Below are 17,500 nucleotides of genomic sequence, written 5' to 3' on the forward strand. Positions count from 1 at the left end.
CTGGTTTCTTCCACTCCTTTTGGATAATTTTAATGATGTTTTTGTGGACAGGGAAGGTATGTTTACGCCTCTCCCCTAGTCCCCCGAATATCTCATCTTGCAGGGTGCGTGGTTCTCTGGGCTCTTCCATTTTTAATGTAGCCCTGACTGACTTAATCAATTCTGTTAAGTCATCCTGATGGAAAAGGTATCTTTTGTAGTCCTCATCGTCTGAGGACTCCTCGGCCGCCTGTTCCTCTTGCTCCGATCTGATAGAACTCTCGGATTCGGAAGGCTCATCGGGAACGTACAGCTTTTTCTGGCGTTTCGCTGGTGGCGCCAGCTGTGACGTTAGGGCTGATCGAACCTCCTCCTTCACCAGCTTCCTAACGTCATCCATGAATCCCCCCGGTTCCTCTTTGACTAGTCTAGCTACGCACGCCTTGCATAGAGGCCTCTGGTACGTAGCTGGCAGTCTCGTCCCGCACTCCACGCATTTTTTGGGTTTTTTTCTGGGGGGGGGGATGTCTTTTTTATCCCCCTGACAAAAAGGAAAGTATTTTTTGCGGGTAAATATGCAATTTTTCCATATACAATACATTGGATTTTGCATTTTGTATTTTTTGCCGCACTGGCTACTTACGGCCGCTGAGGCTGAGGTTTCAGCTATCTCTGGGGCTGGAGCACTCATTACTGTACCGCTGCTGCAGACACCCTGCGACCTGTAGTGCTGGTCCACCTTCTGGCTTCTCTCAGGTTCCTTATTTTGAATTTTCGCGCTCCTGCGCTAAGCCCCGCCCCCTCCACGCAGCTCCTGATGCGAGCGTGATGACATCACCACGCTGGACACGTGACGTGACGCGACGCCCCGCCCCCCCGCCGTCAAAGGGCTTCCCTACCCCCAAAATAAGACCCAGCTGCATTACATTTAAAAAAGGAATATATTACCTCGCAGGCTCGATCCAGGTCCCTCCTGCTGCTCTCCGGAACTCCGACGCACTTCTTATTACAGTCCTGCTGCTCAACCAATCAATGCAGTGCTCGATGAACCAATGCGATGGCTGTGATTGGTTCATTGAGCGCTGCATTGATTGGCTGAATATCGGTTGAAGAACCAATCACAGCCATCGTGTTGTGGAGGCAGGATGTATAAATTGGCCAATCAATGGCACGGCTCAGCGCATCAGAACTCCAAAGAGCAGCATGGGGGACGTAGACTTAGCCAGCTAGGTAAGTATAATAAGACCTTCCCCCAAAATAAGACCTAGCACCTCTTTTGGAGCAAAAATTAATATAAAACAGGGTCTTCTTTTCGGAGAAACATGGTATATATGAGAGAGATATGAAAGAGCTGTGAGAGAGATGAGAGAGAGATATACGAGAGCAAGAAAGATGCGTGAGAGAGAGAGAAAGAGATGCGAGAGGGAGATATGAGAAAAAGATATGAGAGAGAGGGCTAATGCCCACGGACGGATTTCTGCCGCGTTAAATGTGGTGGAAATCCGCGTCCTTATCCTGCAGCTATTAGGTTCTATTGAACCTAATAGCTCAATGTTCACACTGCGGAATTCTACCGCGGAATTCTGGAGCATGAAAGAAACCAGGGCATGCTCTAATTGCTGCGGGAAAACATGTTCAGCTTCCACTGTAGTCAATTGAGTCCGTTCATCCCGCAACACTTCCGCTGTGAGCACAGCGGAAGTATCGCGTGATTACGCGTCACCGCCAGCCGTGTCATCCCCCACTGCCATCATGTGCTACACTGTGCATGCGTGCCGCCTTGCCATATGGGACTCGCGCGGCGGATACGAAGAGTTGCGTATGGGGTCTTTGGGTGGCGCTGTGTCAGACTCCGCTACGATATTCTGCTGGCGGAGTCCAACACAGCCGTGGTCATGAGGCAGAGACATATGAGGAAAAAAATGAAAGAGAAAGAGATGTGTGAGACAGCTATTTGAGAGAGAGATATGAGAGATAAATATGAGAGAAAGCTATGAAAGAGATGAGAGACATATGAGAGAGAGCTATGAGAGAAAGAGCTGTGAGAGAGATATTAGAGAGAGAGAGATAAGATAAGTGAAAAAGAGATATGAGAGAAAGGCTGATGCGAGAGAGAGCTATGAGAGAGATAGGAGAGAGAGAGAGATGTGTGAGAGATATTAGAGAGCAAGAGAGATGTGAAAGATATATTAGAGAGATCTGAGGGAGAGATGTTTGAGAGATAGAGAGAGCTATGAGAAAAATATGAGGGAGAGCTATGAGAGAGAAATATGTGAGATATGAGAGAAGAGAGATATGAGAGAGAGTGAGATGTAAGAGACATGAGAGAGATAGATATATGAGAGAGATGTAGGTGATAGATATGAGAGAGATATGAGAGAGAAAGAGATGCGAAAGATTTGAGAGGGATATATGAGAGAAAGAAATGAGAGAGAGTGATGTGAAAGAGATATTTGAGAGAGAGATAAGAGATATGAGAGAGATAGAGAACTATGAGAGCAATATGAGAGAAAGAGCTGAGATAGATATATGTGAGATATGAGAGAGATATAAGAGAAGGAGCTATGAGAGACATACGAGACAGAAATCTAGGAGAAAGAGCTATGAGAGAGAGAGTGAGGGGAGAGAGCTATGAGAGAAAGAGGTATGAGAGAGAGATATATGAGAGCAAGAGGGATCGAGAAAGATTGATATATGAGAGAGAGAGAGATGTGGGAGAGATATGAGAGAGCTATGAGAGACATAGGAGAGGGAGCTATGAGAACGAGATGTGAGAGATTAGAGATAGAGAGAGAGAGATATGTGACATATGAGCTATGAGAGACAAATGAGAGGGAGCTATGATCTATGAGAACGAGATGTGAGAGTGAGAAATATGAGAGAGGTTATGTATAAATATGTAATATATATATTGTGGGAGGATAGCTCGGTAGCGTGCGGGTTTCTCGATATTCAGAGACGGAACACCAGCGGATGAAGTCCAAAAGCAGGCGTGACCTGCGTTTATTTTTATAACAGCAACATAAAAGTCCAACCTTAGTTTCAGGCAAACAAATAATAGTCTACAATCCAGTGATCAGGCAAACAAATCATAGTCCAGAATCCAGTTGTCAGGTCGGCCCGGCCTGATCAGGTCACACATAGCAGGTGCAGTGCACAGCAGGGCTTCTATGTCCAGCCGGTCCACAGGCTGCCAGGGTCCAGCAGCCATCTTAGCTCCCCTGTGTCCGTGCACCTGCTATTTATGTGCACACTTGATTTGGCTCAGCTTCAGCACCTGGGCTGATTGAGCTCGCCCACACCCTGGAGTGGAGGAGGTGGAATGGACAGCCCCGCTACCAACCTGCCATCCATTCCAAAAAAAAAAAACAGACCCGGATATCTGTAAAGAACAGATCTCCAGCAACTGCTTGCTGGAGACCACATTACGCTCCCGGTTTCTTATGTCTCTGAGAGCGAGACATGACCCTCCTCAAGTCCCCTTATGTATAGTACCGGAACCTAGGGGCGATGTAGCGACCGTCCACCAGTACGCCCCTCAGTACCTCACCATATATATATATACATATATATATATGCGAAAGAGACATATGAGAGAGAGAGATGTGAGAGAGATATGAGAGACATATGAGAGGGAGCTATGAGAACGAGATGTGAGAGTGAGAGATATGAGAGAGAGGTTATGTATAAATATCTTATATATATAAGAGAGAGAAAGAGACTAGAGATGAGCGAATATACTCGTTTCGAGTAATTACTCGATCGAGCACCGTGATTTTCGAGTACTTTCCTACTCGGGTGAAAAGATTCAGGGGGCGGGGAGAGGCGTGGCAGAGCGGGGGGTAGCAGCGGGGAACAGGGGGGAGCTCTCTCTCTCTCCCTTTTTCCCCCACTCCCCGCTGCAACCCCCCACTCACCCACGGCGCCCCTCGAATCTTTTCACCCAAGTACGGAAGTACTCGAAAATCGCGTTGCCCGGGCGAAAAAGGGGCGTGTCCGAGTAGGTTTGCTCATCTCTAAAAGAGACCTATAAGAGAGAGAGAGAGAGAGATGAGAGAGCTATGAGAGAGATATGAGAGACAAAGAGACATATACTGTGTATGAGAGAGCTATGAGAGAAAGAGCCATGAGAGAGATAAGAGAGATATATGACAGAGAGATATGTTAGAGAGATGAGAGAAAGAGATATATGAGAGAGAGATATGAGATAGATAGTAATTGATGTTGATTGGTATTGATGGTTCTACCCATTAGTGTCTTGCAGATGTATATCGGGCAGTGCGCTGAGGATGCCCGCCTGTGACTTTGTGCCAGAGAAATATGAGGTGAGTCTCTTACTGAGCTTAGTGTTATGTTTGGACTTGTCTGTTCTCCCGGGTGCTACATGCCAACTATTTCCTCAGCTTTTCTCATCTCTTCAATCCCAATTTTCCAGGATTTGTTGTGACAGTATCAGATTTTAGGCGCTGTACCATGAGGCATACCCTTTATCCCAATTCTCCCCACCGGATACCTACTCCAGCCCTTCCATCTGTAGCAGTAACCAGCCTATCTTCCTCACTCGCACAGGACTTGCTGATTGCGCCGCTCCGTACCCAGCATATGAGTCCTCTCTGGCTCTGAGTACAGGGGGTCCTGTCTATTAATGACTGGCTTCCAAAAGTCACAGGTTTGTCTTACATGCCAAAGCTGTGAGTCTTAAACTATAAACGCCACGCCCTCCACTTTTTTAAAACTAGTGTAGATTTTCGTCCAGCACATGGAGATGCAACCAGAGGAAACCCCTTAGTGACAGAGCTTTTTTGCTTTTTTCCATTTTCGTTTTTTCCTCCTCCCTTTTAAAAAAAATATCTCTCCCTCTCCCTCCAAGTGGTAGCTTAGTGGTAGCACCGGCATCTCCTGAGTAGTCTGGTCCCAGGCCAAGCATATGGAATTTCTTAGCTTCCTCCATTCTGTCCACACACAGACCAATCTGTTTCTGTGGGGTTCACTCACTGACTTGCAAGCTTGACTGTCTCCAACTCCTGACTACTATAGACTACCTTGTCTAACTCACGAACTAGACCTCTCACATTCTTGCAAACACATACATATATATAAAACATAGTCACATGACATACAACATGATACATTTTCCATACATAACCCAGACTTTAACCCATTCAGTGCTGCAGAGGTGCAATACACATAATCCAAATGCATACTACACATAAGACACTGAAAAGACAATGGCAGGAAGCAGACATATAACATTATGGAGGGCCCCACTAACTCTGGGCCACTACAATCATTCCAGCCGCCCGCCTCCATTCACAGTAAACAGGAGTCTCTCAAACATTGAGACACAGCCTGACAGTTGCTTGGTTTTTAGTTCTGCGAATATCCAAGTGACTGACAGGTGAGCAATTTCTTGCTTAGTGCCCTGTTGGCGTCCGCATGTACACAGGATGATTCAGAGTTTTGCTATGATATCACGAGTTATATCTAATGGACACTATTACAGTGAAGGGAAACAAGGGGTGTGGCTTAATGTAAAAGGGGTGTGGTCTAACATTTAAAAACAAGTTACTTTGCAAAAAGGATTTGTCCCTCTTTTCATTGTTTGAAAATTGGGAGGGCTGCCACCACAGACAATGTCCTGACGCCACGGACTGAGTCAGGATGTTGTCTACAGCACCAACACGAGCGTCTGTATTCATTCAGAGGGTCTTGGGTTTGTATTATTTTGGGGGTCTGCATTTATTTAGAGAACATATTCCTGGTTCTGTATGTGTTTTGGCGTCTAATGAAGAGAGTCACATACACTACTTGTGGTCTAAATTCCTTGGTAGAGGGTGTGTCCTATATAAATGGGCGGGGTATATGATAAAGAGTTTGCACACTGCTTAATACATCACTTATCAGTATCTCTCTGGTGTCATTAATGGAAAGTAGTCAAGTATGAATATACAACAGTCATATGGAAATGTAGATAAAACAACCTCTGTAGACGTGATCACCATATCAGGACTTTTGCTCCCCAGGCTATGCCCTATGAACATGTAGTGGAGATCCGCAAGAAGAATCTCTCTGCAGCGCTTTCAACGTATTACAATAAACCCCTCCTGCTGCACCAAGGACACATGCAGTGGTTATTCGATCATGAAGGGCGGCGATATCTTGATCTGTTTGCTGGAATTGTAACAGTTGGTGTTGGACATTGTCACCCGTATGTATCTTATGAATGTCATTTATAAGGTCACCAAACATAAATTGGCAGCAAATGTGCAATTTCCCTGCAGCGCTACCACAGGGCAAATTAAGTATTACAGGGCTCTCATTGAAATCAATGGGCTGTCCATATAATACAAGGACATGCTAGGTCCTCCAGAGCTAGAGGTGCCCTTTGTAGTTGCTTTCTGTTCTAGATAATAGATGAAGGTCCTGAAGCCCTGCCCCTATTAAAGGGGTTGTCCAGTTGCAAATTATTGATGGCCTGTCCTCAGGATAGGCCATCAATGGTAGATTGGCCAGGCTCCACTACCAGGACACCCCTCTGAGCAGCTATGTGCTGGGCCACTGGGTTGCTGCTGATTTCTGCAGGAAGCAGACATCTCTGTTCTCTCTGCAGTGGTGTGGCTTGGTATTGCACCCATTGACTTCAGTGGGAGCTTTACCTGTAATACCAAGCCTGGGCACTGCAGAGGGAACAGAGCTGTCTGCTTCCTGCAGAAATCAGCTCAGTTCATGACTGCATCAGCCTGACAAACAGATGATCAGTAGGGTTGTTGGGCGGTGAACCCCTGCAATCCTATCCTGAGGATAAGCCATCAATAGTTTACAACTGGACAAAAAAATCTGAGCTGCCTAATATTTGAAAATGGGCCATTTTAGACTGCACAACCCCTTTAAGTAATCCTCAGACTTTTGTACGCCATTCATGATATGTTTTATATTTGTTTGTGCTTACTCTTTGTACAGGAAGGTTAAAGAAGCAGTTAAGAAGCAGCTCAATCATCTCTGGCACACAACTAACATTTACCTCCATTCTCCACTCCATGAATATGCTGAGAAACTGGCCAGTCGGCTGCCAGGGGAGCTGAAGGTATCATGGCGCAATTGTAGTCTATCTCTGTTTCCAACATGGAAAATGCAGTACAAGAAGTCACACAGGGAGGATGGATGAATAGATAGAATGGGATTGAAATAACATAACCACTGCATCTCTCCTCTGGATATGTACATTTTTCTAGAAACCTTCTTCTTTTAGGTCCTCTATCTGACCAACAGTGGATCAGAGGCAAACGACCTCGCAATGTTTATGGCAAGAATATGCACCAACAACTATGATATTATCAGTCTGAGGTAAGTCACAGACATACAGAGTCACATTATTATGACCACCAGCTAATATCCAGAGTAACGGTTGGACAGCAGCTAGACGGGCTGGGAGTGACTCAGTAGGGTGACGGTAGGTTGTCTGGAGCCATGCTGACTGCAGTGTATCCCACAGTTGCTGGAGGTGCATGAGGGAGGATCTATAGAGTGGATATAATGATCGAGGTGGTCTCACAGATGGTCAATTGGGTTCAAGTCTGGGGAATTAGGGGTCCAGGGAAGTACTTGAAAGTCTTGGTCATACTCTTCCAACTACTGTCGGACATTTCTAGCTGTGTAATATGCCAATCAGCGGTGGTCTAATTCTCATACTGCTTTGCAAATTGAAGCCTTTTCTGCCGATGCACCATTGTTAGCATAGGTGCAGTGACCATCCATCTGCTTTGCAGCCCCATACACAGTAGGGTTCCATGAATTGTTTTTGTATACACATGTTTGGTAGCCCCCTGGTTAATATTCATGATGAACTGCTCTAATGTAGCATATTGGTTGGCCCTTGCGTACCTATTTCTTATATTTAGGGACACTATTGAGACCGGGGTTGCACCACTGGATTGGCATATTTCCAAAGTGGTTCCAATATACAAAAAGGGGTCAAGAAGAGAGCCTGGTAACTACAGGCCAGTAAGTCACACTTAATTGGAAAAATATTCGAGGGGTTTCTGAGAGACGCCATCCTGGAATACCTCAAGGAAAACAATGGCATAACTCCTTATCAGCACTGGTTCATGAGGGGTCGATCATATCAAACTAACTTGATCAGCTTCTACAATGAAGTAAGTTCTAGGCTGGACCTGGGAGAGTCTATTGATCTCATATATCTGGATTTCTCTAAAGCTTTTGACACCGTGCCGCATAATAGGCTAATACAAATAAAGATTATTATTATTATTATTATATATAAAATGAGTCAGCTCGGTCTGGGCGAAAACGTGTGTATCTGGATAAAGAATTGGCTCAATGATAGAAAGCAGAGGGTGGTAATAAATGGTTCATACTCTGATTGGGCCACCATCACTAGTGGGGTACCACAGGGCTCAGTGCTAGACCCCATTCTGTTGAATATATTTATCAACGACCTGATAGAGGGGCTGCACAGTAAAATGTCAATATTTGCAGATTATACAAAATTATACCAGATAATCAATGCAACGGAGGACAATGTGCGGCTACAAATGGACCTAGATAAGCTGGGGGCTTGGGCAGAAAAATGGCAAATGAAGTTCAATGTTGAAAAATGTAAGGTTATGCACATGGACAGGAGAAACGGATGTCACCAATATACACTAAATGGGGTACTGCTAGGGGAAAGTGATATGGAAAAAGACCTGGGGGTACTAGTGGATTGTAGACTAAACTGGAGCAACCAATGCCAGTCAGCTGCTGCAAAAGCTAATAAAGTCTTGGGGTGCATTAAAAGAGGTATAGGGGCGAGGGACGAGAACATTATCCTCCCATTATATAAGGCACTTGTCAGGCCTCACATGGAATACTGTGTACAGTTCTGGTCACCAGTGCTCAGGAAAGATGTTACAGTGCTTGAGGGGTTAAAGAAGGGCAACTAAATTAATAAACAGAATGGGAGGACTGGAATACCCAGAGAGGCTATCCAAATTGGGACTATTTACCCTGGATAAAAGACGGTTAAGGGGCGACCAAATGATACATGAGGGGACAATACAAGGATCTTTCCCATGATCTGTTTATACCCAGGACTGCGACAGTAACAAAAGGGCATCCTCTAGGGCTAGAGGAAAAAAGATTTCATCACCAACACAGAAGGGGGTTCTTTACTGTAAGAGCAGCGAGACTGTGGAACTATCTGCCTGAGGACGTGATGATGGCAAAATCTATAGAGGAGTTTAAGAGGGGACTAGATGTCTTTCTAGAGGGGAAGGATATTACAGGATGTAGACATTAAATAACCAGCGGAGTTGTTGATCTGGGTCTTGGAGTCAGGTAGGAACTTTCAAAACTTTGATCCAGGAATTATTCTGACTGCCATTAGGGAGTCGAGAATGAATTTTTTCCCCCCAAATGGGCTAAATTTCACAAAACCGCACAAAAAAAATCGTCCATGTAAATACAATCTTGGGAATTATATCTGTGTCTGATGCTTTTACAGAAGTGGATACCATGGCTCCAGTCCTTATACCTTGGGGGCGACCTCTATCTCCGCTTACAAGCCTGGAGTGGCCAACGGTTTTGGGTGTCATACGGTAAAGTATTTCTTTCTTCTTAGCTCAGATTTCACAATTGAATAGCAAAAGTAATCCATAAATCCTGAGTGTGTGTTTCCATATGTCCAACGTTCCTGCATATGTTCCTTCTAGCATGCTTGAACAGCCGGTGTAACATACAGGGTGGCTCAAGATCACCAGGTATATATGATCCTACCCTTGCCAACACTTAGTATCGTCCCATTCCTGTGCCCCCTTTAAACTAGATTTCTGAATGGAAAACCCTCTACAAAACTTTACATTCCCTTCATATGGGAAATCTGCAAGGGTTCACAGACCTAAAACAAAGTCATCCCATATGGCAAGTGAGAAGGTGTGATTCATCAAATCACATGACATGGTATCATGGAATCAATACTGCACATGCATTGGATAGAAACAAATTAACATATCCAGCTCTGTGGTATAGCAGGGCCATGTGGTAGACAGTGCGGACATTTTTTTTGCCACATCCTTCCCCCTGGACTTGTACAATGACGCCCATCGCCTGGCATGGGGGAGCAGATGTCCGGGGGTCCCAAAGCGCTGCGGGTCTTTCTGCAGCGGGAGAAGGTGCTAAGATTCCTGTCCAACACAGAGGTCGCGGAGATCCTGAGGTGTGCTGCCTTCGTCCAGACGGCGGGCAGGACTACAGCTGAGTTGTCACCCCCCTTAGTGATAACACCCGGGACGACCCGCACCTGTCGCACCCTCCTTCCTACGCCACTGATCCAGCTAACTTACCAAATCATCTGTATGCATACAGTAACGCCTTAGATCACATGACCTGATGTTTACATAGGTTTTCTCCTTAGAGTGCCAAACAGCGGATGCAGAAAGTAGGGCAATATATGGTAAGCATGGGGGCGTGGGGTGTCATTGGTGTTTGGCACTCTGTGAATATTGACGGCTTCTGCTATAGTGCCATTTGCAGGGCTGGTCACTGTAGGTGAGGTACATAATTTTCCTAAGCTTTTTATTGTCTCTCTTCTAGACAATGTGTCCTGATGTCTTCCGTGGCATATGGGGTGGAAGTCATTGCAGAGATTCCCCTGTTCAGACCACACGGACGTGCTCCTGTTCTCCTGGTAGGAACCTGACTAAATCATAAAGGCCACAGCTCCCATCTACTGTATTAACCAGAACAAGAAGCAACTACAAAGAGTGTGTCTCACTCTAGAGGACCCGGCGTGTCAATGCAATACGTGGACAGCACATTGATTTCAATAGACAGCATGAGTGCAATGCAATTATTTTTATTTATTAGCTGCCATAGGAAATAATGGGTGATTCTTAAACAGAATCGCCCCAAAATAGGACATATCGCGATTTTTCGTAGCACAGTGCTTGGCTCTTTGCAACAGGTGGTCAAAACAGAGTAGCTCAGTTTTCCGCATGACAATTACATGATAAAGTGGCCACTAGATGTCGTTGTTTCATTGCTCAATTAACTTACTTTTTCTGTTTCTCCAGATTGCTGTGAGGCTAAAGACAAATATATTGATCAGTTAAAGGAGACCTTGGATACCAGTGCTGCCAAGAGGATAGCCGCATTCATAGCTGAACCCATCATGGTAAAAAAGGCACAGATATTGACAGTATCTATACAAATCAGTCTGCGGGGTATTAAGATACAGGTCTAGGGCCCCATACTGAATCTTTGCCCCCGGGTAATGGAAAGCACAGGTACGACTCTGGATAAAGATATCACAATGTTTCTGCACCTTATGGCATTACTATTTTTCTTCTCTTCCAGGGTGTGGGAGGAGTCATTCAGTACCCCAAAGGATTTTTAAAAGATGCGTACAAGATGGTACGCGAACGAGGAGGCTTATGTATAGCAGATGAGGTAAGTCTCTCCTCGAAACCCAGAAAAGTTTTTACCTTCTCTGATTACAATCATAACAGGGACTCATTTTAACTCCCTCTCCTGCCTCCACCTTACTAACGGCTCTTTCACACAAGCATACTTTGGCTGCCGTTTTCACGGCTGGTAGATATACGCTACGATGTGAGGTGTAAAAACTCGTAAACGGGTGCACAAATTTAACGTTTGTGCAGCTGTTCAAATGGCATGGGCCCCGGCGCATATACGCTGAGGGCGCCATACCGTTGCCCCTTCCCTCCCTCTCGCCGGCTCAACTCCTCTGTCCTCCCCTTCGGTTGACTGCAATGGGAGAGGGCGGGGCTAAGCGCCACCCCATCCCGCCCCCTCCTATTGCAATCAGCTGGAGGGGAGAAGAGAAGAGGGAGGGAGTTTAGCAGTCACGCTGCTAAACTCCATCCCACCTCCCTTCTCCAGCAGCTGTCATTGGCTCCCATAGGAGCCCATGCAGCGGCCGACTTATTGCAGCCCAAAAGATAGTTCCAGGACTATCTTTTGGCCCGGCCCTATATTGGCTGTCCTGGCACTTTTACGTCGCCGGAATACGGCCATGTGATCTGATGCATTGGAATCCAATGCATCAGATCACAGCGTATATCGGCTGACTGTGAAAACGGCGGGCTGATATACGCTCATGTGAACGAGCCCTCAGGCTCATTCAGCTCCATATATGTGCAGCAACTGCCACTGGTGATTTATTGGGCTGTACTTTATAATTCTGTAATAGAAATCAGCTCTCCATGCACTGATTTTCTGTTGAGAAAACTGTGCTGGCCCTGTAGTATACGCATCAGCCAATCAGAAGAGAATGAGCTGCAGTGAAGAAGGAGAAAGCACCAGTCTGAACCAATGATGAGACAGTAGGTGTGTCTCAGACTACCACTAAGCTGTTGTCACACTTCTATCCTATTGGGAGGTTTGAATCCAACAGACTAAAAAAATGGTACTTTCCATCAGATGCCTTATGCCTCTAGCATAATATGACACTGGATGAAGCATCAAATGGGTGCACACAGGACCTATGGGGCAGATTTATCAAAGTCTTTGACAGTTTTCTGATGTGAAAAAAAATTGCACATTTTGGCCCATTGCATCTAGAGTGCTAAAATGTGCAACTTTTTACAGTTTAATGTCGGCCCTATGGCATTTTCTTAAGTGGGTAGGGCTTATAGTTAGCAGGGCGGGCTGCTCATTGTCCCTAAAATTTACTATAATTTACACCAAAAACTGGCAGAAATTGTAGTTGAAATCTATACCAGCTCGTCCTGAACTTTGCATAGATTTCAACTTTGGTGCATGAATGGCCTTGTGAAAGAACTGAAATGACCTATGTTAGACTTGTTATTCAGGGGTTAATACAGGGAAGCTTGTAAAGGCGGTGTGAACTGGACTTTGTTAGTGGGGCTTGAGCGTTTCCTGGCGACCATATTTAGTCAGTGTATGCACATTCCTTACTCGGAACGGAGGGGAGATCTCTCTCTTCCCGCTCCCCCCTGCTTACCGCCGCAACTCACCTGTCACCCGCGCTGGCACCCTAATTTTTAGAGAGGAGCGGGCAGGTACTCGCATAAGGCACTACTCGCTCGAGTAGTTTGCCTTATCGAGTATGCTCGCTCATCTCTAATTAAGAGGCATGTGTCTCTTAATAAATTGGGCACATTTCATGCCTGTGTAATGCATACCTTGACCAGCATATAAAATGCCAGTCTAAGCAAATCTGCCCCAATATGCCCCCCCCCCGCTTCCTAATTTTATGCAGTTTTTCTAATAACTTCAATGCACATAAAAGTACTCCCATATACAGTACTATAACCATATAGCGCCTAAGCAATATGCAGAATCCATATAAGTCGCTCCTAAAGAGTCTGCTACAATTCAGTTCATAAATAATACCGCCACATAAGGGTGCCCACCCACTGGCGTTTTTTTTTACTGCGAAATTCGCAGGTTTTTTTTTCTGCAGGGGGTCTATAGGACTTGTAATGTAAAAATCGTGATTGCGCAAAATCGCGATTTACCGCGATATCGCGATTTTGCGCGATCGCGATTTTAGCTTTGCATGTCCCATAGCCCAAAGACCCCTGCAGAAAAAAAAAACGCTGCGAATTTCGCAGTAAAAAAACGCTAGTGGGTGGGCACCCTAACACAGCAATCTATATTCTTTTTACCACCTGTTTTGAGTGCAGGTCCAGACTGGTTTTGGAAGAACGGGAAGTCATTTTTGGGGATTTCAGACTCATGATGTCATGCCCGATATCGTGACTTTGGCGAAGGGAATTGGTAACGGATTTCCTATGGCCGCTGTTGTAACAACAGAAGGTAAGTGATAGGTTAGAAGAAAATCACCATTCAGGAGAAGCCAGTTATTTTTCCATTACATCTGGTGAAAATGATCATGACCCCCATTATAGCTCCTAGAGGGGTTGTCCCCCAACCACTGCAGCTAATCGCCTGTCCTGAAAGGTCCCGTATACAGCACTACGATTATCAGCTCATAGTACATGTTATTCGTTCATGTCGCTGGGCCAGGATGAAGTGGTGACATCACATCACAGGTCACATTAAAAGCCATGAAGAAGAAGAATGGGTGCATTGGGTAGATTGTAAGTCAATTGCAGAATTGCTGTGGGCAGCAAGGGACAAGTCTAGAATATCAAAATACATTGGAAACCCCCTTTAAAGTGCCCACTGCAATTAGATTCCCAAATGATACCACCTTACACCTCTGACTACTACAGGGTGGTTTATGTCTCCTGGCTTCCCGAGTAATTGCCCAATTTGTATTGTATCTACCCTAAATGGCCCCTCTAATAGCGACAGGATGTTACTGATAACCTTGTGAGGTTTTCTCGTGTAACTGTGTGGAGAATATACTGAGAATGGTACGATGAAGGAAAAACATCTAGTGAAAGGGAACCCTGGGGGCAGACACAAGTCATCACTGAAAGGGGTCAGAGGAGGATGTCAAGAATCATTCTAACAGGCACTGCACAGTCAGGAGCAGCGGAATACGACGCTGGTGCTCCAACTAATGTGTCTGAATGCAGACTTTACCATTTCGTAGTGCGGATAGGCTATAACAGCAGGCGATCAGTTCCAGCACCATTGTAAGAGAAGCAGAAACGTGAGACTCCAGCGGTCAAAAAGAGCGCACAAGTTGTATCACTGAGCAGCGGAAAAACATTGCCTAATCATATGGATCCAGACTTCTGTTGCCCCGTGCTGATGGGAGGTCAGAATTTGGCACTAGCAGCATGAACCGAAGACCCATTTCTGCCAGCTGGTCAGAACAGGTCAGCACCTCCATCTAATCTGCAGCAACTACAAAAAGCTTCCTGTCCGCAGGGGCCGATATTCCTGCAGAATGTGATGGAATCTACACTACTAAGAATTTCTGCAGCTCTGAAGCCAAAGAAGGTCCAATGCGTTGATAGATGGGGGTAATAAAGGGGTCATTCAGTGTATACCGTACCTCAAAAAATTTTAATTCCCATTCATGGGACATTTCTACGCCCTGACAAGGACGCCCACAAGGACATTTCTAAAACCATGCGAAGGATGCTCACAAAACCTACCGGAAAAATCCACTTGGGACATATTTGCATAAGGGCTCCTACCCACTTGCGTTTTTTTAACACGATTGTTAACGGGACTTTCAAATGTTAAAAACTAGAGATGAGCGAATCTACTCGGTTCGGGTGTTTTTGCACTCGAGCACCGCTTTTTTCCGAGTAACTGACTACTCGGGCGAAAAGATTCGGGGGGGGCGCCAGGGGTGAGCGGGGGGTTGCAGAGGGGAGGGGAATCTTTTCGTCCGAGTAGTCAGTTACTCGGAAAAAGCAGAGCTAGAGTGAAAAAATGCCGTAAACGAGTACGTTCGCTCATCTCTATTAAAAACGCATCGCAAGTTTCTGCTTTGCGTTTTTTGTTGCAAAGCGTTTTTAACATTAGAAACCCTGTTGACATTTGCGTGAAAAAAAACGCGAGAGAAAACCGCTAGTATGTCGGGGCCCTTAGTCACATCCTTTTTTGGTCTTTTTCATAAGCCTATACCCCACAAAAAAGAGGACAGTTAGCCTAGATGTCTATATCAGAGTCCCACTCTTCTCTACTGTGACTGATGAAGACACAAATTACTTCTCGTTTCAGAGATTGCCACCTCCTTCGTCCAGGCTCTGCATTTTAACACCTTCGGAGGGAATCCCATGGCGTGTGCCGCCGCCTCAGCAGTTCTAGATGTAAGTCTATCCTCCATTACTGCACACTTTCTCAGTATACAGATAGCCCAATCTCTCGATACCATCCTTTTTGGGAATTTTCATTAGTTGTCCCCCTATTGTTCTCTACGGGTAGCTTTCCATGAAAAGAACTGACAAAGGGCAAATTTATGTATTTGACTAGAATGGTTGGCAGCTGTTTTCCCACCCCTCTCTTTAGGTGATTGAAGAGGATGGTCTACAAGACAACTGCAGGACTGTGGGGACCCATATGTTGCTGGAACTTTCCAAACTTCGGGATAAGTTTGAAATAGTTGGAGACGTTCGTGGAAAAGGATTAATGATCGGGATAGAGATGGTGACTGACAAGGTAGGAACCGTGGTGTACCTATTTTCTGAGCATCTTTGATGGCATCCGAGTCCTTAAAGGGGTTATCCTGACTGTTGGGATATATAAAACCATACCAAGACAACCGAAACCCATGAGAGCACCTGGTATAATGTCTAACAATAAAAACAATGACACCAAAGTATGACTTTTTTTGCTGGGTGGGAATCGGTCACAACTAGAGATGAGCGAGTATACTCGCTAAGGGCAATTACTCAATCTAGCATTGTCCTTAGCGAGTATCTCCCCGCTCGGAAGAAAAGGTTCGGCTGCCAGCGCGGGTGAGAGGTGAGTTGCGGTAGTGAGTGGGGGGAGAGAGGGAGAGAGAGATCTCCCCTCCGTTCCTCCCCGTCCACCACCGGCAGCCGAATCTTTTCTTCCGAGCGGGCAGGTACTCGCTAAGGGCAATGCTTGATCGGGTAATTGCCCTTAGCGACTATGCTCACTCATCTCTAGTCACAACTTAGTTATTAAAATCTTTAAACATAACAGGAATTACCAGGCACTTTAACCCATTATGGACCGCCCCTTTTTTTTCATTTTCAGTTGTTTTTCTTTGCACTTTCAAAAAATCATAACTATTACGTATCCATCAACGTAGCTGTCTGAGGTCTTATTTTTTGCGGTACGAGCCAAATTTTTCAGTGGTACTATGTAATGTTCCATATAATGTACAGAAACTCAACTTCTAAGTGAAATGAAAAAAGAATAAAAAGCACAATTCCTGCATCTTTGGGCGGGGTCTTGTTTCTATGTTGCATACACTGCACACTGCAGCAAAAATGACATGATATCTTTATTCTGTGGGTCACTATGATTACTAGGATACCAAATTTATATCGTTTTTTGCTGTTCTACTTTTAAAAAATAAAATATCTTGGGGGGGGGGGGGGATTTTATTTTTTTCGTCACCATTATTGTGTGAGGGATCGTTTTTGTGGGACGCCCGGTAGTTTCTAGTAACATTTTAGAGAGTTTATACAACTCTTTGATAGCTCTATTATATTTTTTTCTTGATCGCTCCTGCAGTATGATGTAATACCAGAGTATTACATTATACCACGATCTGACAGGCAATCTATCAAGCCACGCCACACTCATAGCTTGATAGACAATCAGTAATGGCAACCTTGGGTTTTTTTTTAGAAGGCCTCCAGTTGCCATGGCAACCAAACAGCACCCCACGATCTCATCGCAAGTGGCCGTTGGGGACCCATGAACTCCAATAGGGGCATTTAAAGGCCACTGCCAGAATTGATGGCCGCATTTAAAAAGTTAACAGCCGTGATCAGTGGGAGTGCTAACTGCAGCTGGCGTGGGTCAGATGTAAGAAACAGCGGCACCTAGATTGTATGGAACTGGATCGACTTCTGACCCCCCTTCATTAAAAAAAAATAAAAATGCACAGGACATAAATGTACATCCTGTGTTGTCA

At 45.2% G+C, this 17,500-nt stretch overlaps 1 protein-coding gene across 1 annotated transcript in view; it reads left to right on the plus strand.

The window, feature by feature from the left end:
• The window catches only part of AGXT2 (alanine--glyoxylate aminotransferase 2), a 31,972-nt gene that overhangs the window by 7,926 nt on the left and 6,546 nt on the right, over positions 1 to 17,500 (plus strand). Inside the window, exons 2-12 of the mRNA XM_066602449.1 lie at positions 4,234 to 4,304; positions 6,003 to 6,187; positions 6,940 to 7,063; positions 7,229 to 7,323; positions 9,482 to 9,575; positions 10,570 to 10,663; positions 11,049 to 11,149; positions 11,332 to 11,424; positions 13,647 to 13,779; positions 15,610 to 15,698; positions 15,898 to 16,047. Of these exons, the coding sequence (XP_066458546.1) occupies positions 4,234 to 4,304; positions 6,003 to 6,187; positions 6,940 to 7,063; positions 7,229 to 7,323; positions 9,482 to 9,575; positions 10,570 to 10,663; positions 11,049 to 11,149; positions 11,332 to 11,424; positions 13,647 to 13,779; positions 15,610 to 15,698; positions 15,898 to 16,047 (1,229 nt within the window). The remainder of the gene's footprint in view (positions 1 to 4,233; positions 4,305 to 6,002; positions 6,188 to 6,939; positions 7,064 to 7,228; positions 7,324 to 9,481; positions 9,576 to 10,569; positions 10,664 to 11,048; positions 11,150 to 11,331; positions 11,425 to 13,646; positions 13,780 to 15,609; positions 15,699 to 15,897; positions 16,048 to 17,500) is intronic.

Source organism: Eleutherodactylus coqui, chromosome 5, assembly GCF_035609145.1.
Source record: "Eleutherodactylus coqui strain aEleCoq1 chromosome 5, aEleCoq1.hap1, whole genome shotgun sequence".
In the NCBI taxonomy this organism is placed as follows: domain Eukaryota; kingdom Metazoa; phylum Chordata; class Amphibia; order Anura; family Eleutherodactylidae; genus Eleutherodactylus; species Eleutherodactylus coqui.